This window comes from Silene latifolia, unplaced genomic scaffold (genome assembly GCF_048544455.1).
Source record: "Silene latifolia isolate original U9 population unplaced genomic scaffold, ASM4854445v1 scaffold_141, whole genome shotgun sequence".
Lineage (NCBI taxonomy): Eukaryota > Viridiplantae > Streptophyta > Magnoliopsida > Caryophyllales > Caryophyllaceae > Silene > Silene latifolia.
This window is the reverse complement of record NW_027413135.1, coordinates 568,850-590,564: the sequence shown is the minus strand read 5'-3', so window position 1 is coordinate 590,564 and position 21,715 is coordinate 568,850. Positions and strand designations below refer to the sequence as shown.

Sequence of the window (21,715 nt, the reverse complement as noted above, 5' to 3'; positions counted from 1 at the left end):
AAGAGATTGAAGATTCTGATTTGCGATAATGATAAACGCGTGTCCAATAGAACAAATAACGTAGTGTATAAAGAAGTTTTTGAGAAGCTATAGTTCAATTAACTTGCCTTCAAGAAAAAAAAGCCTTCAAAAAAACTTATGATTGTACCCCATAACAGCTTTTTGTTGTACTCATTTCTTTCCAATTTATCTACTTTTGTTAACTCTTACTCCCTCCATTCAACTCCACTTTACATGTATTTCATTTCCGTCCATTCAACTCCACTTTACAGGTTTCCTTATTTGACTAAAAAAATGACAATTTTATCTTTATTAAAAATCTTTATTTACAAAAAATGCCACCCAAACACCACACTAACTCACCATAAAACCCCACATTTATGTTTTTTTAATATTTTTAACCTCTTCTTTCTCTTTTGCCATGTACTTTTAATACTTTTTTAAATCCGCTCCTTAATATCCGTGTAAAAACCAAAGTTGCAAAGTGGAGTTGAATGGAGGGAGTATAATTTTGAGACCTTTTTTCTGCACTTCTAGAATTCCGAAATTAATACTACAACATCCCCTATTAACAACCCTACTTTTCAACCCTAAACGACAACCCCGTGCAATTTGCAATTTGCAATTTGCAATTTGCAATTTGCAATTTGCACGGGCATAAAACTAGTTTGAGTTTGAATTGAGATTAGTTACATTCTTCCCAAAAAAATGACTCCAATAATGAGACATTCCAGTGATAAAATGAGACATGGTTGATTATATGCAAAAATGGTGAATCCAAGAAGAAGTTCTTATGGCAGTAATATTAATAATCATCAAAACCCAGAAAACCAATTAATTTCACTAATCTCAATCTTAAATCTGTTGAAAAAGCCTCAAGCTTTCCCTGTTTTGCTTACAATCTTCATTTTTCTTACATGGGTTTCTCTCAGATTTCAGCATTCTTCTTCTTCAATCCCTCAAAAATGGAGTAGAGAAATTGATTTAAAGGCTAATTTGGTTAGGTTTTCATCATCATATTTGTCTAAAGACAAAAGGGGTTGGCTTCTTAATCCTATTTCTGCTGCCCTTGATGCTCGTATTTCTGGTATTTTCTTACCTCTTTTTTTCTACTGTATTCTTTTCTGGGGCTGTTTTTCATTAGTATTCTTGGAAAGTTCGATGATTTTTAACAGAAAAAGTTGAAATTTTCATTTGTATTACGAATTATGATGATAATGTGGATGCCTTAACCAGTTGACAATTAGAATAGTGACAATTAATAGTCTATGTAGTTGTGATATTTAAGTATGATATTATGACTTGAATCCGATAACATACAAGAAATTCTAATACTTGAGTTGGTAGAAATAATCAAATAAATGAAGAATGTGAATTATTTTACTGAGGTCGTATTGTCGAATATCGGCATTGTTGTTGTTGTTGTTGTTGTTGTTGTTGTAAAGCTGATCTAATGATCTACCTCCATTGATGGACCTCAAGCTTCATGTATGGAAGAACAGAGGTAAATAAAGGAGTGTATATTATTGAAGATATTTTTGTGTGTTTTTACAATCTGATAACTTAAGCTGAAATGTAAAGCTAAATGCTTATATACAAAGTGTTCTCAAACAAACACAAATCCTAACTAACTTTTGACACCTCATCAATCCGTGTGGATGAGCTACTCATGATGTGATTGGTAGCTTGAATGTCTTCTGTTGTTGTTGTTGTTGTTGTTGTTGTTGTTGTTGTGGTGGTGGTGGTTTGGTATTTGTAAGGAACTAACTGAAGAGATGGGTTAAAAATAGAGAGGAGTTGTTGATGGGTTTACTGCTGCCAATCTGCTATATATTCAATTGCTATGGCTCGTAACTAATAAGATTATTGTTTGATTGCTTAGGTGGGGCTGTGAGTTGTGCTTCAGTTCATGTTGGTGAAATTCGGCCAGGAGGTATGAGGGGAAATCACAGGCACTACACTTGCAATGAGACATTCATCCTTTGGGGAGCGCGTCTCAAATTCAGGGTAATGTTGAATCGACGTCTGGATTATATATCTTGTTAGTGTCATGAAGTGAAGTTGTATTGTGTGATCTTAGATGTATCGTCAAAGACCATGGGGAATCTTCTGATTTGATGCCTTGTTACTCTATTATGATGCATCTTTACACTAGTATTACCTTTTTAAAGGATTGTGAAATGAACAAGCCATTTTGTTTTACTATATTAAAATAATATTTGAACTTAAAAACCTAGACTACTGCATTGGAAATGGATCTTTTTCATTATGTTCTGACACAACAATAATGCCCTCGGCTTCAAAGGCTCTACTTATGGCGAGACTGTTTCCAGATGACAAATGACGTTTAGGTTTTATTAGCTTACTCATACCTTACGATATAATAAGGTTAGATAGTTTTGTGACCCATTTTTTTTGCTACATCATATCCCAACTTCCTAAGGCCAAAGAATAGGGAGTCTTTGGTTCCATTTAGAAACTATTCACGTAGTAATCTTGTAAATTTCATTGTTCTTCTCACGTAGTACTATAATTTTTGCTATGTTGCTTTTGAGAGTGAAAGCGCTAACAACAAATCTTTAAGCGTTAGAAGCTCTATTGCATAAAGGGGAGAGAAGATAATAGAGAAAATGCATTTAGCTGACATGTAGCCTTATTTTCCGCAAAATTTCCAATTTCTTGGTCTAAGATGAAGTGTCGAAATGTCGTGTCGTGTCGGATACTTCAAGTGTCATACACATGGCACACGGCCAAAGTGAATATCGGAGTAACATGGGTTTGAATGGCAGTATTTCACATTTGGCCTGTTGAAAGGAAAATGAATATAAGTTTATCTCTGTAAATTGAAGTCTAATTGAGTATTGTTTACGTGAGATGGTAAAGATAAAACTAGGTCGTTAAAATACTAGAATTAACTACCAAATTAACAATTTATAGCCTAAACTTTGACTCTACTAACTTTCAATAAAAACAATAGTAAAGCGGAAGTAAAGGGTCGAACCCAAGAGAAGGGGTTAAGACTAAAGACTTGAAATGTAAACTATTGACAATTAAGTAGGTCTCTACTTACTAATTAAGAGCCTAATGACAATTTAAACTTAACAAAAGAAAATAATCACAAACAATGGCTATTAACAAGGATCAACTAGTAGAAAACATAGATGGAAAAAGATTGGTTTTGAGAAACAAACATGGAAATATGAGTAGAACTTGAATATCTTCCTATTGAGACAATTCTACAAACAACTAGTATGCAAGATTCAATGTAAGGGGGAGTACTTGATGTAATTCTCTCTTAGTAACCCAACAATGGTAAAGCTTGACTCTTTTTACTCTCTCACAATTATCTACCCACTACTATCACCTCAAGATGTTGATACATGTAAATTAAACCATCTACACATACCCTTCAAGCTTAAGCAACAAATCATTAAACCATGAAAAGAGACTAAGCATGAGCATTAAGATTTTACCAAAAGATGAAGCTAGGATCAATTCCTCATGAGATTAAACCATACAAATGAGCAAAAGACAAGAACTTTCCTATTTGTTGTAAGAATCCTTTAAACCAAATCAACTAACAACAAATTTGCTTCAACAATCCCAACTAAATTAAACCATTTCATTAGGATTTGCACTAGTCAAGTAAATAACATGCAAGGATGGCCAACCCAAACATTCAATTACTCAACAAAAGAAATTAAGCACAAGGAAAGAACTTTAGATAAATAAAGAGAGGTTTAAGAGTCTTACAATTACCAAAGTTGGATACTTTGATCAAATTACATCAAGCGAGGAAGAACTAGCCTTCCATAGTCTTCATAAAACCCAAAAACAAAGAAAGATTACAACTTGAAATGGAAATAGCCTTCTTAATTGTTCAGATTAAACCACAAGAATGAGATTAAAAGAGATGATATGATGGTAGGTGATGATCCCGGTCTTGAAACTCTCGGGTATTTATAGGCCTTCACGAAAACCTAGAAAGATTTCCACTTAACAAGCCCACGAAGAAGATTAGAAAAACCCGTAAAAGCGAGGGATCGCGAGGCTGCGCGAGTTGCGCAGTTTCTGCAAGGCTTTGTTCATGCTGCGCATTTTGGCGCACTACTGCGACCACCTTTTTCTTGCGCAGTCGCGCACGATCTCGCAAATCGAACTTCTTTTTCCCACGAGCTAGACCTCTACAATAGCCTTCATTTCTTCTAGTCTTCATTCTTACTTCTCCCATTGATTTCCGGTTCTGTGATCCTTTTGTGCTTTGCCTTGACCTTTGAAAGGTGCTTTAATGCCACTCGGGTTCCATGCATAAGGATTGAGTGCCCGACCGAGTAAAAATGCACAAGTTACCACCATACAACCGATTGCCAATTGTTAGGAAAAGTGTACCAAAAGACCCATATTAAAAGACACGAGGGTGATAAAATCGCCCTCTTAGATCGACACAATACGTGACTATCAAACTCCCCACACTTAGACTTTTGCTAGTCCCGAGCAAAACCCGAAACAAGCAACCATGAAGTCTACAAGAGAGCGTAGGAGAGTATGACCACTCTTCCCTTTCCTCTTCCTTCTTATGTCTCCCTCAAAACACAACCACCAATTAAAAAGAAAAGACATGACTCAAAGTTTCACAAACTCTCTTCTCTCACTCCCCCTCCTTATTACTCCCTCTTACAAAGACACAACATACCACAACTCCGACTCATTACTCAACTCCACCCTTCTTATATCACCAACAAGAGATGGCCACTCTCACCTTATCCCAAGGTGTAAGCAAAGTGGCCTAAGCAACTCCTAAAACTTCCTAATTCACCACTTATATCACCCCCTTATTACTCCAAGCAAGGTATGATCATGCTACTTGGTTGGCCACACTCCGAAATAAATCAACAACCAAAGTAGCCAAAGCAAAAATCCACCGATTTGGGACAAGTTTTGTGACTCAAAAAGAAATTAAATCCTATTCTAGCCTCCTTCCAAGACCCTCCTTATCACTCCCTTCTTATCCCTCCATCTTTTTGGTGTTACAATTTTCAATTTTTCAATTTTTTTGGTGAAAATCCCTCATTTTGCCTAAGGTGCCCTTTCGGGTTTTCGCCTTAGCTTTTCCTTTCCTCTCATGGTGGCTCGCAACTCATTTCTTCATTTTACCCGGAATGCCCTTTCGGGTTTTCATCCCGTCCTCGGCCACCTTCCCAATCTTGCCTAGGCGCCCACCCTTGTGGGTTTTCACCTAGCCGGGATTTTTTTTTTTTTTTTTTTTTGCATTTGCATTTGAAAGACAATATACATATGTTACAATTCTCACTCCCCCACACTTAAATGTCACATTGTCCTCAATGTGAGGGAGTGCCAACTTCTTCAAAAAATTAGTTGGAGGGGCCCGAGCCTTCGCCTTGCTCATATGCCCCCCGGTTCTTTCTTCTTCTTTCTCTTCTTTCTCTTTCTTGTTGGGCCCTTATGTAGGCCGCATTAACTTGAGTCTCATCGATGGTGGGTTGATAGGTTGGGTCATTGGAGTGAAGAGTCATGCCGAAAAGGCCTTGAATAAGGCCAAAGGAGTCTTCATGGGCTTTGGCGTCATAGTAGGAGTCGTCAAGGTATTGGTGGTGCCTTTCGTTTTGCACCCCAAATTGTTGACTCACTTCGTCCCGCCACTTGTTTTGAGCTTGCCACATAGCTTGATTTTCCGCCCAAGCTTTGGCACATTGTTGTTGCCATGCTAGAGACTCCTCTTGCCTCTTGGCAATGTCGTCAAGAATTTTCTTTTGGGCCTTTTCGGCCTCATCTCCCAACCGTCTATGCTCCTCAAAAGATCTTCGGAATTGATCAAAACTCTCCAATCTTGGCGTTTGTTGTTGTTGCCAAGAATGGGAGCTCTCAACCCTCCCACTAATCGTTTCCAACGTCCCCCGGGTATCCTCAAAGTACTTAAACAATTTGTGTTGCCATGGTGGTAAAGGTGTACTTGAAGAACCCTCGGCCTCAAACATAGGAGTGTCTTGAGGCGGTTGGTAGGTCGACGGAATGTGTGGGGTCTCATGGAAGCCCCCCTCAATAATCTCGACTTCTCTTTCCTCTTCTTGTTGGGGACCTCGGGAAGGCTCAACGGCTCTTCTCTTCCTCATTCGTTGCGGTGGTGGGTTAGGGAGGTTGCCCTCGGGAGGACAAAAGAAATCGCGGACTCGTGGTCCACTCGGGAGGGGGCCATTCAAGGGAAGCTTCATGTAAGGTACACCCCCCTCCCCCAACCAATGACAACTCCATGGAACCGTGTCCAAAGAATGAATCATGTGACACTCCACCAATCCCGCTTCATTGTTGAGGTGATTCCCCCACACACGAGGTTGTTCGTCCTAATTTCCCCAACCAAACTAGCCACAAAAAGAGTGACCAAACCTCCACAATTTATACTTCCTTTCTTTTCACGTTGCTTAGTTGCACCCACCACAAAAAGCCTTGCCCAATCCGGCACTCCCTCCCCCTCGGGCAACATCGCCCACAAACACTCACGGACCCCATCATTGAGCTTGGTAGGCTCCCCCATCGTAAAGAAAAAGCATGAAATCATTCGGGTGAGAATCCGGATGGGAGGGTTTGTGATTGAGGCTATTTTGTCATTGTTTGTCCGGGGTGTTTTCCTTGTGAGCCCAAACCAAGAATCATCCAAGGCCGTGCCGGTAGGTTTATTGGGGAGGGTGGTTTGGTGATCCTCAAAATTTCCCTTACCCGCTCAAAGGTTATGGTGTGCCAAGTTTTGTTCAACCTAAAGTTCACCCTTTCATTCCCTCTTTCCCCCGTGATTTCGATGGTCGAGAGGAATTCTAAGGTGTAAGCGGAGTAGGTGCGAGGTTGAAGGGTAAGGTACCTCTCTAACCCCACCTTAGTGAGGAAGGCGAGGTGTGGTCGAAGGATTCCCATATCCCTCAAGGTTTCCGGGTGAAGGAATTTGGAAATTGGGAGGGGTTTACTCTCAAGGAACCTAAAGTAAGTCTTAATGTTGTTTGGTAACCCTTCATCCCCCTTAAAAGGTTTGGGTGGTGCATTTGGTGGAGGTTGGTTTGAGGCTTCCCCCTTCTTCTTAGACTTCCCTTTTCCAAGACCAAAAACCATCTTGCTTTCTTTGTAAAAATTTTCAAAAACAACCACTTACAACAACCAAAAATCTGAAAATTTTTCTAAGGGGCAATTCAACAAACACCTTGTGTGCACTAGCACCAAATTGTGTATCTAAGGTAATTTTGTTGAATATTTGCCTTCTCTAACAGAAAATGATTGCCAACAATCCCCAAACAAGCAATTACAAGCAAGAAATCAACTCAACTACTCAAAGGAAATCGAATTGAAAAAAATAAGACAAGGATAGTGAAGAAAGTTGTTATACCTCCCCGAAAAAATCCTCAATCTTGCTTGAATGTTGCATAAAAACCCTTTTAAAACCCAGAAATCCACTTGAACAAGCTTCAATTCAACCCGGAAAAATTCTAGGGTTTGGGAGATTTGGGGACTTTTGTCAGAAAATTGGAGATTTGATGGTGTTTTTGATGTCAAGGACGAATTTGGTGAAGAAATTGGTGATGAGGAGGAGGTTTGTTGTTGATATGGAGTGATTTGGTTGAAAATTTGTTGAATGAGAGGAGGGGGTTTTGGGTGTTGTCGAAGAAATGGGGTGAAATATGAGGGTGAAACACGGGATTAGAGAAGATAAGAAAACGAGATGGCGGACTGCGCGAGTGCGCGCAGTCGCGCATTCACCGTACTTGCTGCGCATTTTGCGCACTGACTGCGTGCCTTTTTGCGCAGTGCGCGAATGTTTCGCAGTTTTGGCTCTTGTTCTTTTAATTCCAAATTCACTCCTTAGCCAAAAATTTTCCCATTTCTTCTTGTTCTCTTTTCCTTGGTCTCTTCCTATAACTTTGTTCATCAAACCCGACTCCCATCTCCGCTTGGGCACGCCTTCCAAGAGGGTTCTTGCAAATCACTATATCATTAAACAAACCTCAAATGCCTTTTTACATGTCAAATGCAAATGGTATTAATTCAACGGAAATTAACATGCGAGTAAATAAATTTGCGGAATTAAATTGCGGAAATAAACTACTCTAAGAAAGCAATGAAATTGGGATAGAATATTTACAAATTTGCCGTTATTTAACGTCGATGGCTCGACTTAGTCAAAGTTGGAGAATCAATCTTTATAAATTGGATCTTAAAAAGAAGATCCTCTTCACCTCGTAGTTCGATTCCTTTGTAGTACTTCTTCAACCTATGCCCATTTACCTTTATCACCTTCCCCGAGGCCTGGTCTTGAACCTCCACCGCTCCGTGGGGAAAAACCTTCTTGACTTTGTAGGGTCCAAACCACTTTGACCTCAACTTGCCGGGAAAATTCTTGAGGCGACTTTGAAAAACCAACACATCTTCTCCCTCTTTGAAAACTCGTCTTGTGACCATCTTGTCATGCCAAGACCGAGCCTTTTCCTTGTAGATGCTAGCATTGTCATAGGCATTGTGCCTAAGCTCTTCCAATTCTTGTATTTGAAGCTTTCGGTGCAATCCCGCCTCATCGACATTTTGATTAAAAGCTTTAATTGCCCAATAGGCCTTGTGCTCCACCTCTACGGGAAGGTGGCATCCCTTCCCATAAATTAGCCTATATGGGGACATGTCGATTGGGGTCTTATAGGCCGTTCTATAAGCCCATAGAGCATCTTCAAGCCTCTTGCTCCAATCCTTGCGGTCGGGATTGACCGTTCTTTCCAAGATGTGTTTAACCTCCCGGTTAGAAACTTAAAAGCTTGGCCATTTGTTTGGGGGTGATATGCCGTAGAAACTTTGTGAAGCACACCATATTTTTGAAGCAGGTTGAGATCACCTTGTTTCTGAAAAATGAGTCCCCCTATCACTCACAATGGCTTTTGGGAAGCCGAATCTTGAAAATATATTGCTTTTGACAAATGCTTGCACCGTCTTTGCATCATCACATTTTGTGGGGATGGCTTCCATCCACTTAGACACGTAGTCGACCGCCAAGAGGATGTAGATGTATCCATAGGAGTTAGGGAATGGCCCCATGAAGTCTATTCCCCAAACATCAAAAATTTCCAAGTAGAGCATCGGTTGTTGGGGCATTTCGTTCCTACGTGATATGTTGCCGAATCGTTGGCATCTATCACAAGTAGTAACGAAGATATGAGCATCTTTAAACAACTTGGGCCAATAAAAACCGCACTCGAAGGATTTTACGTGCCGTTCTTTGCGCCCCAAGTGACCCCACAAGCGTACTCGTACGAATGCTTTAGGATGGACGGGATTTCTACATCCGGCACACAACGGCGGATGACTTGGTCTTGGCACATTTTCCACAAATATGGCTCATCCCATATATAGAACCGAGAATCGGACTTGATCTTGTTCCTTTGACTAGATGAAAGAGAGGTGGGAAACTTCTTGGTGACCATGTAGTTTACCAAGTTGGCATACCATGGCTCCGTCCAGGGTTGCCTAATTCGCTCTAGACCCTAGCGAATCGCGAATCAATACGATCGTATCAATTCGGGATTCGTTAGCGTATCGATTCGCCTAATATCGTCGAATTCGCTCGATGGAGCGAATCGAATCTTGTGCGAAAAACAAGAAAAAGCGAAAAAAAAGTTCGATAATGAAAGATACTTACATTTTGATATGGTGGAAAATGGAAATGATTCAAAGGAAATTGAGATGAAGGAGGATCAAGCAAGAAGATGAAGTCGTTGGTCACCATTGATGAATGACGAGCATGGAGGATTAAGGAAGAAGATGAAGGCTCAAGGTCATTTCAAGATGAAGAAAAAAAGTTTATGGGTATTGGGAAGGAGATGAACGGATGAAGGAAGGAGATGAACGATAAAAGTTTATGGGTATTGGGAAGGAGATCGAAGGAGATCAACGGATGAAGGCGATGAAGAAGTTTATGGGAATTGGTAATTTGGGTAGAAAAGTCTTTATTGGGAACTGTAAAGATTTTTTTGTTTTATTGATATTTTATTAATGTGATTGGAAGTTGGAATACGATTATTGGAAAAAAATTTGACTTTTGCTTTTTTTTTTATATTTTCAATCATGAATATCCAAAAATATTTTTTATTTTATTTGTTTTGTACATTAAGCGAATCGATACGAATTAGCGAATTATATTATTTTTAATACGCTAACGTATCGGATACGCTCAATAAAGCGAATCGCGACCAGATTCGTATTCAATTCGTATCGAGCGTATTACGTATTCGTGACCACGGCTCCGTCCCTCAAACTATAAAGAGATTCATGAGGCAAACTCCCATCGACTACCCCCATTCGTTGCATTTGTTGATCATTAAGTTGTAGTCGACTTAGGTGGTCGGCCACCACATTTGCGAATCCCTTTTTCTCTCTTATCTCTATCGAAACTCACTAAGTAGTAGGAGAACCCACCTCATTAATCTTGGTTTGGAGTCCTTCTTGCTCACAAGTTGAGTGATGGATTTGTGATCGGTATAGACAAATCACCTTGACTCTAGTAAGTATGAGCGGAACTTCTCTAGCGTAAACCACCGCCAAGAATTCCTTCTCGGTGACGGTGTAGTTTCGTTGAGCATCATTCAAGAGAGATGAAGCATATTGAATCACATATGAAGCTTTGTCGTCCTTTTGTCCCAATACGGCTCCAATGGCAAAATCGCCAGACGGTCGGTGATCTCAAAAGGCCGATCCCACTGGGTGCTTGAATGATTGGGGCCGATCTGTCTTTCCTTCAACAAGTCAAATGCTTTCCTACAATGATCATCAAACACGAACTCCACATCCTTGTGCAAAAGTTTGCCTGAGGGTTAAGCGATTTTGGAGAAATCTTTAATAAACCTTCGATAAAAACCCGCGTGGCCCAAGAACGACCTCACGTCTCGAGTATTAGATGGATACGGTAAGGTTTTAATCACATCCACCTTTGCCGTATCCACCTCAATCCCTCTTTTCGACACTATGTGTCCTAACACGATTCCACTACTCACCATCAAGTGACACTTTTCAGAATTTAAAATGAGGTGAGAGTCTATGCACCGTGATAGGACCATAGCGAGGTGGTCTAGATACGAGTCAAATGAGTCCCCATGGATGGTGAAGTCATCCATGAAAACTTCCAAGATACGCTCCACATAGTCCGAGAAAATGCTCATCATGCATCGTTGGAAAGTCACGGGGGCATTGCACAATCAAAAGGCGTGCGGCGGTAAGCGTAAGTACCAAACGGGCAAGTAAAGGTTGTTTTGGATTGATCCTCCGGGTGAATGGGGATTTGAAAATACCCTAATATCCATCAAAAAGCAATAATACTCTTTCCCACCTAACCTCTCTAGCATTTGATCTAGAAAGGGTAGGGGGGAATGGTCCTTCCAAGTGACTTGGTTGAGGCGACGATAATCAATACACACCCTCCATCCCGTTTGCAAACGGGTGGGGATCAATGTCCCTTGAGTGTTTTTGACTACCGTCACCCCTCCCTTCTTTGCACAACTTGAGTAGGACTTACCCGTTTCGGGAGTCACTAATTGGAAAGATAATACCCATTTGAAGAAGTTTGATAATCTCTTCCTTGACAACTTCCATCATAGGTGGATTAAGCCTTCGTTGTGGTTGTCGAACGGGTTTTGCATCCTTTTCCAATCGAATTTTGTGCATACAAGTGCTTGGGCTTATCCCCTTGATATCCGCGATGCTCCATCCAAATGCTCCTTTATACTTTTGAAAACATCCACCACCTCCTCTCTTGTTCACCCTCAAGTTGGTTTGAAATTATGAGGGGTAGAGTGTCATTTGCCCCAAAAAAGATGTATTTCAAATTGTTGGGGAGTGGTTTGAGGTTGGGGGTGGGTGGCTTAATGATGGATGGAAGGGGCCTTTCAAGGGAGGCCTCTAAGGATAGAAAATGGGACGGGTTGTCATAAGAGTAGGAAGAAAAACATGACTCGGATGGGGTGGGAATCGCGCAGTCGCGCATTGTGGGTCTGCGAGTCGCGCAGTTCTCGACATTCCTTCTTGATTTCTTTCACTTCTTTTTCAACTTTTGATTCTTCTAGTGGTTCTTCCTTTTCCAATTCTTCTACACTTTCTTGCACATCATTAGACAACAAAAAACGCAACCCTTCCTTCTCGACATTGTTAGTGAGGGCCACCTCTAGTGGGTCCCTATGACACAACATATAAACTTGAGAGGTAATTGGTTCAATGATGTCTAAGAAATAACATGAATGTGAATCACTAGGTTGTTTCATAGCATCATAGATGTTGTACGTGAGTTTCTTGCCATCAAATTCCATAGTGAGGTTCCCATTAGACACATCAATCTTGGTTTTAGAGGTCTTCGCGAAAGGCCTCCCCAAAAGGATGGGAGTGGCCCTCGAGTCGGCTTCCATGTCAAGAACATAGAAATCGGTAGGGAAGGTTAAGTGATCTACCTCTACCAACACATCCTCCACCATCCCCTTTGGGTATATGTTTGAGCGATCCGAAGTTGGATCACTACATCGGTTTTGTTCATGGTGGAAGTCCCAAAGTCTCATGGAGGCATATGGCATAACATTGATTGATGCACCAAGGTCTAACATAGCATGAGTGAAACTTTTGTCCCCAATAGAGCATGGTATGGTGAACATTCCCGGGTCTCCACACTTTTTGGGAAGTGATTTTTTAAAAATTGCGGAAACATGTTCACTTACCCTTACTCTTTGGGTTCCCTTCCTCGGGCTTCTCCTAGGTGTGCAAAGTTCCTTGAGAAACTTTGCATACCTAGGCACACCTTTCAAAAGATTTAGCAAAGGGATATTTACTTCACACTTCCTAAAAGTTTCATAGAGATCCTCATCTCTTGCGACACTTTTAGAATGTGTGAGAGCACTAGGAAAAGGTACCTCCACAACATATTCTCTCTCGATCTCCTCAACATGATCCTTGGTTTTGTTGCTTTCACTCTTTCCTTTGTCATTCTTGAGGAGTCTTCTCCTCTTCCCCACTAGCTCTGAGGGTGTCTCTTTCTCTTTCTCAACCACTAGCTCTTCTTGATTTGTTCTTGAATGTCAATGACCCTCTCGTGTGACTTGGCCTTCCTCTTCTTCTTCGGGGGAGATTCTAGGGTTCTCCCCTTTCTCAAAGTCATGGAGCTTGCATTTTCCTTTGGTGGAAATGTTGTAGATGGAATTGAGTTAGAGTTCCTTTGATTGTTCTTGGCCATTTCTTGTGCGAGTTGGCGAGTTGGATCTCAGTTCTTCACTCTAAAGCATCACTTGAAATTTTGTCCGCATCCATTTTGTCAAATCTCTTGGTATTTTCGGCTTGCCCTTTCATGATCATCTTAAACATCTCATTTGTAGACAAATCTTCATTTCCTTGGGAGGAAGAGTCCCCTCCTTGTTGGAAGTTCTTGTGGTTACCTTGGAAATTCCCTTGGTGTCCTTGGTTTCCAAATTGGAAGGATCCTCCCTTGGCTTGTTGATGATTGTTGTTTCTTTGGTAATTGGAGTTTTGTCCTTGAGAGTTGGAGTTCTTCAAGTGGTTGAATTGACCATTTTGGAAGCTCTTGGAAGTATCCCCTCCCCAACTAAGGTTTGGATGGTCCCTTGTCCCAATGTTGTAAGTATTGCCGCTCGGATCATACTTATAATACCCTCCCCCATTGGGGTTCCTAGAGTTGTATTGACCGTGCATCATGGCACTCACATTCTCCTTGCTTATTCCTTGCTCTTCCATGATGGGACAAGTTTCCATTGGGTGTGGCCCTTGACAAAAATTACACTCCACATTAGATCCTTGTGCTCCTCCTTGATTGTTCCCCACTAGTTGAGCAACCATTTTTGTGAGATCATCCACGGTTTTCTCAAGCTTGTGGGAGGAAGGAGAGGATGTCTCAATGGAGTTAATATTCTTTGACACTCGGCTTCTTCCATAGTTCCTTGTGCTTTGCGAACTTTTCTATGATCTCATTTGCCTCATTGGCGGAATAGTTGTCAACTCCACCACCCGTAGCGGAATTAACCATGATTTGGTATTGTACGGTAAGGCCATCACAAAAGTTGACCAAAAGGTCATCACCACTAAGACCATGGTAAGGACATTGAGCAACTAGCTTCTTGAATCTCTCCCAATACTCATATAAGCTCTCACTTGCATCTTGCTCCGGAGAAGTGATGGCTTTCTTTGCATGGTTATGTCTTGAGTCGGGGTAGTATTTCTCAAGAAAAGCCGCCTTCATGTCCTTCCAAGTACGGATTGTACCCGGTTGAAGGTAAAACAACCAATCTTTTGCCGCGTCTTGAAGTGAAAATGGGAAAGCTCTCAACTTAAATTGATCTTCCGTGACACCATTTGGAATTGCACCCTCACACATCATATGGAATTCGGAAAGATGGCGATTTGGATCATCCCCGCATGTCCGTGAAACTTTGGGAGGTTGTGAATGAAATAGCCCTTGATTCAAAGTTGGCATTAGCCCCCATGGGTGGGTAGGCAATGCAAAGAGGTTGAGTGTCATAATTTCTTGCCGGAGCTCCCTAATAGTTCTAGTATCATTCGCCGTTGAAGGGTATTCCACTTCATTGGCTCCACGTCAATAGGGTCTTCTTCAATAGGGGTTTCTAAGGGTGGTTCTTCCACTATATGCTCTCTTTGGGCCCTTCGGTACCAAGGGTTAGTGAATAGCCAAGAATAGGCCCCAAAAGCGTCGTCTTCCACGGGAGTTGATTCACCGTGTTGTGGGGAACCAAACATATACCTTCGCACTAAGCAAACCAATTAGAACTTCCTATTACTTCGAACAACAAGAGGAGTAATAAAACAACTAAACATTAATTCACAAACTCAAGTTCTAGCTATGTTGCCCTTCCCCGGCAACGGCGCCAAAATTTGGTAAAGATAAAACTAGGTCGTTAAAATACTAGAATTAACTACCAAATTAACAATTTATAGCCTAAACTTTGACTCTACTAACTTTCAATAAAAACAATAGTAAAGCGGAAGTAAAGGGTCGAACCCAAGAGAAGGGGTTAAGACTAAAGACTTGAAATGTAAACTATTGACAATTAAGTAGGTCTCTACTTACTAATTAAGAGCCTAATGACAATTTAAACTTAACAAAAGAAAATAATCACAAACAATGGCTATTAACAAGGATCAACTAGTAGAAAACATAGATGGAAAAAGATTGGTTTTGAGAAACAAACATGGAAATATGAGTAGAACTTGAATATCTTCCTATTGAGACAATTCTACAAACAACTAGTATGCAAGATTCAATGTAAGGGGGAGTACTTGATGTAATTCTCTCTTAGTAACCCAACAATGGTAAAGCTTGACTCTTTTTACTCTCTCACAATTATCTACCCACTACTATCACCTCAAGATGTTGATACATGTAAATTAAACCATCTACACATACCCTTCAAGCTTAAGCAACAAATCATTAAACCATGAAAAGAGACTAAGCATGAGCATTAAGATTTTACCAAAAGATGAAGCTAGGATCAATTCCTCATGAGATTAAACCATACAAATGAGCAAAAGACAAGAACTTTCCTATTTGTTGTAAGAATCCTTTAAACCAAATCAACTAACAACAAATTTGCTTCAACAATCCCAACTAAATTAAACCATTTCATTAGGATTTGCACTAGTCAAGTAAATAACATGCAAGGATGGCCAACCCAAACATTCAATTACTCAACAAAAGAAATTAAGCACAAGGAAAGAACTTTAGATAAATAAAGAGAGGTTTAAGAGTCTTACAATTACCAAAGTTGGATACTTTGATCAAATTACATCAAGCAAGGGAAGAACTAGCCTTCCATAGTCTTCATAAAACCCAAAAACAAAGAAAGATTACAACTTGAAATGGAAATAGCCTTCTTAATTGTTACAAGATTAAACCCTAAGAATGAGATTAAAAGAGATGATATGATGGTAGGTGATGATCCCAGGTCTTCAAACTCTCGGGTATTTATAGGCCTTCACGAAAACCTAGAAAGATTTCCACTTAACAAGCCCACGAAGAAGATTAGAAAAACCCGTAAAGCGAGGATCGCAGCTGCGCAGAGGCTGCCTTGAGCTGCGCAACACTTTGTTCATGCTGCGCATTTTGGCGCACTGCGCACCTGACTGTTTTTCTTGTGTGCTGCGCACTGATCTCGCAAATCTGAACTTCTTTTTCCCACGAGCTAGACCTCTACAATAGCCTTCATTTCTTCTAGTCTTCATTCTTACTTCTCCCAATTGATTTCCGGGTTACAAGTGATCCTTTTGTGCTTTGCCTTGACCTTTGAAAGGTGCTTTAATGCCACTCGGGTTCCATGCATAAGGATTGAGTGCCCGACCGAGTAAAAATGCACAAGTTACCACCATACAACCGATTGCCAATTGTTAGGAAAAGTGTACCAAAAGACCCATATTAAAAGACACGAGGGTGATAAAATCGCCCTCTTAGACCGACACAATACGTGACTATCATGAGACGTCATGTACGGCTTCTGTAGACTTTACACTGAACACTGACTGACATTCTTCTGGCCTTCAAATTGCTACCCATTTGTTGGAATCCTTTCTTGGCATGGTATTAAATCTTGGTTTAAGACTTAATTTCGAAACTGGTTTTTGATCTCGGTTGTTTCGCAATAGATATATCCAATATCGCCTCAAAATGCAGTGGCGGTAACCTTCAAAACATTGATAACTCGGTTGAGTTTCAGTATGGTTGTGGATATTTAAATCCATGTTTCGTGGCTTTTGAGGTTGTGAGCAAGGCATTAACTTGTCAGTCATTTTGAAACATGTTTTCTTTGTCTAATACATTTTCAAACTGATTCACCTTGTTCTTCCGACACTTATTTGCATTGAATCATCTGTACATCACAGCTGGAGAACAGTGAAGTAGTTGGCCAGGGTTATGCTGAAGTGATAATCGCAGAAGACGAGGTTGCTGTTGCTGGTAGCCCAAGTGGGACAGCCCATGCTATGGTGAATGTTGATCCTGTAAGGACAGCTTTTCTTTTAGGGTGCCAAGATGGTATTGCCAATTATAACAGTTCTGGCACTGCTTTTAACATTTGGAATGATCTTTAAGTATGTCATCTTATTGTGCATTCTAATTTTATTTTTTATTTTTTAAGGGAAATATTTCTAGTGAAGCCTTTCATTAGCTAGAAATAACTTACATGCTTCTGGCATTTTCTACATGATGCGGCTAGGAAGTACGACTTTTCTCTCATTGGAAACAACAGCCTACATTTTTCGTTGGTTTACGTCATCTAGTTGCTTTGGAACCAATGTAGTATATGTTTAACATCAATTGTTTTATCAAATGTTGGACCGCTGGTCATGCTGTTCATTTCGCAAAAATGTCGCTGATTAATGGAACAACATGTCCATTTTTTTTTTTCATTCTATGTCATTCTCACTCTGATATTGGGACTGGGGGGAAGTGGTCGAGAATCGAGATATATATTTTGCTCCTGTAACCTTACAGCAATGACAAAATATCTCTTTCCGGCTTTCCTCTTTTTGTGGCGATTGGAGCAAGACATGCTGTAACAAATAAGTTGGTCAGGCAATTTTCCAATTTACCAATATATTTGGACGTTTTGGTGGAGAAACATTCAGAAATTAGGGCTTGCTTAGGATTATAATTGTTACCAGGTAATGGAGAAAAGTAACTGAGGGTTGAATTAAGGAAGGACAATGGTTTGGGGGTAGTAGCTACACCTCCTCCCTACGGTAATATATTACCGCAATATGGGAGTAATAGTTCCGCCATTACCCCCTCTTTCAACCCACTAACGTCGTTTGACCATAAGTTGTGTTAGCATCCCAAATTTGCTCTATATAACAAGAAAATAACACAATTGATACAAGGTTCTCACCTGATGCAGGTAAGGAAGGTTGGATTATGCAACCTTACCTGTGGGTTGAACACACAAAGAAACTATTTTTGGATGATGATATTAAAAAAAAAAAGCCTACTGTACATCAAGAATCACAATAATGTCTAATTGTTACATCACGCTATTTAGAAGCACAACTAGATTAGTGAGGCAGTGAGTAATGTTGCGTTGTAACATCACATTAGAAAACTAAATTGTACTCCGTACTTGTTATTGTTATTGTTATTGTGGGGAAATAGAGACCATTACGGTAGCTTTCCGGCTAGAGCGCACTTTGAGACATTAGATCCGAGATTCTTGGACCTATCGCTTATGTAACTTTTAACTTGTATGAGAGGTGCTCATTTTCGATTTGGCTTCACTCCAAATAACATCAAGCTCATGCTTATGCTCGTAAGTGCAATCTCGGTCTAACTCCTATTGAATGTTCAAGAGGACGAACTTGGGTAGTGGCGAGTCTGGTGACAATCCTGTTTTTACAGTTCAATTGCCATGGAATGTCCTTCATATTGCATATTTGCATGCTGTGCGTTGACCAGTGGAAGCAGTTATGCTCTATGATAGCAACTTGATTGCGGGTATGTACTTTGTAATCGTTAATTTCTTCTTTACTTCTGTAGAATATTACTCGTTCCATTCATTTGGATTCAGTACATTTCCCATTCATTTGGATTCACTCTTTTTAGGGATACAAATACTCCGGTTCGATTCATCTTAAACTAAAGCTGGGTTTCTATTTTTCCACCCCAGTGGCACTGGAGTTGAATTCTGAAAGCTAATGCTAAACTTGATGAAGCAGTTGTGCCTTGCAATTTAAACCTTATTCCGGGTATGTTTTGTACTATTTTTTAGCTAGCATACTGTTTTTCCCAATTACATTTATTTATTTATACAGATCAACACTCAACGGTTATCTTTCTGCTCCTTCAAATGAAAAACAGTATTTGTAGTAATAGGCTATTTGTTGAGTTATGAGAATTCCTTCTGCTTTTAGGAACGGTTATAAATTCTTGCACGAGACTGAAAAATACATTTATGAACTTATAAAGTGACCCATGAAAAGCCAGGAAACCAATTTGAACTAACTAGCGCATAAAATGAACTGAACTAAACCCGGGAAGAGTTATAAAGCCAATTTGAAGGTCAAACCAGTTCCCTCAAATTTTTCAGCCATAAGTTTCGTCATGCTCTCTACCATGGCAGGACTAAGATGATGTGTCCAATCTCCTACCATTCCTTTCCTAAAATAGGCTTTCTTCTCAAACAGTTTGTTGATCACCCCACTATTATTAACCTCCAACTCTTTCATATTCTTAATGCTGCACATCTCTACTATTTGTGTTATGACTCCTTCTGTTTCCTCTTGGTCAGAAAACGGCACACCCACAAATTCAGCCAATTTCTTCAAGTGAAGCGATGGATCTTCCTTCATGTCTTCATACTTAAGGAACAAGACCTTGTCTGGCCGCTCTAAACTCATGTTCCAATACCCAATTACGTGCTCGAAAAAAGGTCCAAATGGAAATTTCTCATCATATAAAGCTTGAAAGAAATCCTCCATGCTCGGAGGTTTATAAAACACCCCCATTATCCGCCTCCAAATATTTGCCGAAAGGTACTTTCTAATAACATTCATAGAAAAGTAATATAGGGATACAAGCATATCCAATGGGTTCCGGCTAATGTACAAAATTCGACAATCTGAAGTATTGATTGACTCGGGAAGTGAGGTGCAGGATAAGTGGGTACTAAGAAGCCTAGGCGAGGGAAGCTCGCTAAGATGGTGTGGGCGAGGGTAGACAAAGGCGTCAGCGTAGACATCAGTCTCTAAGCTATACACTAGCTCATGTGGGTGATTAACAAGTAGGGGACTTTGATTACTGGTGTGGTGCTTACGGTTGACTATGGCAAAGAGCATAGACTTTAACCATGTGCTCCCAGTCCTAGGTAGGCTTGTGATGATGAGATCGGTGTCTCGAGCTTGGAAGTGCCTTTGAAAGGCAAGGACGTTCTTAATGTGGCCGTCATGGTACCATGTGCCTTGATACATGAGTAGCTTAGTGCCTATGTAAGTAGCCTTGGGAAGACATTGGATCATGTGTTGAACTTCCTGTTTGGGCACAAGTATTTCTTCTTCTGCCTGATCTTGATTCATTCTGGTTTAATCTAGTTATGCTCTGTAAGTCTGATATTTAAGGATGTCTCTGGAACCTTAGAGCTCTGTTTTGGCGCATTCAATGTATCGGATGGTGACTTCCCAACTCTGCCCTCTATAATTATACAAGGGAAAGAGTGTGGAAATTAGTTTTGGAGTTAATTTATTCATTTAGTTATGTAGTCATTTTTACACTTTATGAATTCGATGAAGTAAAATTAAATTGACTCATTATTCTTCCATTTTGGTAAAATGATTAAATTGGTTGCTCTTCTTTTCTCCTTGCTCATTCAGAAAGTGCGACTGATTATTCATAGTCAACTTACATGACATGGAACAAATCCTTGTTAGGTGAAAGGTAGCATTCAATAGATCTTAACTCAAATTATTGGCTTCTTTAAGGAAACAAATTCTCATACAGTAACAATATTACCCTTTGGTAATATTACAAATAAGTTCTTTTTTCTGTAGTGAAATTGTGTTGAGAGTTGCAATGATTGATACTTGATCCTATTTCACGATTGCAAATTCTCATATGTGACGGGCTCTTTTTCGTCCCAACTCAAATGTGATTATTTTAATGAGAAAATATGATCATTATTTAATAGGTAATCTCTTATGAATGGTTACTTTTTATTTTTTATCTTAAAGTGGTCACATTTGTGACCGTCACAAGAAAAACCAACTGTTTCACGAGAGTAAGAACTGCATGAACATTTAGGAGTCATTTGCTTTGGTCCATTACCCTTCCGTCCCGGTCATTTGTTTCCTTTTTCATTTTGGGTGTCTCAGTCAACTGTTTATCTTTTTATTTTGGAATTATTTTTGCTTAACAATTTGATACTCTACAATAAGTTTCGTCAACTTATCATCAAATCATTAGCTCTCTCCTTTTCCTTGTCTTGCCCTTTGGGCCAAACCCAAAAATTTGATGAACACTAACTAATTGATTTAAGGAATATTCTACATAGAACCCCTCAATTTTTTGACTTTCTACATGGTATTCCTACACTTTTTAAAACATACATGGTACCCCTAATTGTTGTCATTATCACTAAGTGTACCCCTAAATTTTATTTTCCGTCAATTAAACTCGGTTTTAAGCGTTAAGTGATTACTTGGACGCGTAATCAAGCTTGTCATTTATCATCCCATGACATAAGGATTTTATTAGGCTCAATATCCATCTTTGGACGTGATAATTTGGCAAGGAATCAATAAATTTTCCGTCAAAATTTTTTTAGCCCATATATATCAATAAATATTAGGATCGAGATGGATATTCAGCCTAAAAGAGTCCTTATGTCATGGGATAATAAATGACCCAGGTTTGTTCTGCGTCCAAGTCATTACCTAACGCCTAAAACCGAGTTTAATTGATGGAAAATAAAGTTTAGGGGACACTTAGCGATAATGACAACAATTAGGAAAGTCATGATGCGTTTTAAAAAGTATAGAAATGCAATGTAGAAAGTCGAAAAATTGAGGGGTATCATGTAGAATATCCCTTGATTTAATTTATAAGAAACTACTATTGTGAATGTCCTTCTGAAATTGATTACTTATATTGTTGATTTAGTAATGGAGTTTATGAAGTTCTGTATGAACATTAAAAAAAAAA

The 21,715-nt window shown here is 39.8% G+C and overlaps 1 protein-coding gene and 1 pseudogene across 1 annotated transcript; one reads left to right on the top strand and one right to left on the bottom strand.

Annotated features, from left to right (window-relative positions):
• The first annotated feature begins 675 nt into the window (after positions 1-675).
• Positions 676-17,397, top strand: LOC141637739 (uncharacterized). Its single transcript, XM_074447183.1, has 3 exons — positions 676-1,087; positions 1,883-2,007; positions 16,915-17,397. Exons 1-3 carry the CDS (start codon positions 769-771, stop codon positions 17,119-17,121), a joined length of 651 nt encoding a protein of 216 aa, XP_074303284.1. The 5' UTR covers positions 676-768; the 3' UTR covers positions 17,122-17,397.
• Positions 17,398-19,020: 1,623 nt separating this feature from the next.
• On the bottom strand, positions 19,021-20,357 carry LOC141637729 (cytosolic sulfotransferase 8-like; annotated as a pseudogene).
• Between the last annotated feature and the right edge of the window lie 1,358 nt (positions 20,358-21,715).

What these genes read in the sequence shown, in the direction of transcription:
- LOC141637739 (XM_074447183.1), top strand. Translation starts at nt 769, where the DNA reads ATGGTGAATCCAAGAAGAAGTTCTTATGGCAGTAATATTAATAATCAT. An exon ending in CCTTGATGCTCGTATTTCTG is followed by an intron (nt 1,088 to 1,882) that starts GTATTTTCTTAC and finishes TTGATTGCTTAG; the next exon opens with GTGGGGCTGTGAGTTGTGCT. An exon ending in GAGCGCGTCTCAAATTCAGG is followed by an intron (nt 2,008 to 16,914) that starts GTAATGTTGAAT and finishes TGTACATCACAG; the next exon opens with CTGGAGAACAGTGAAGTAGT.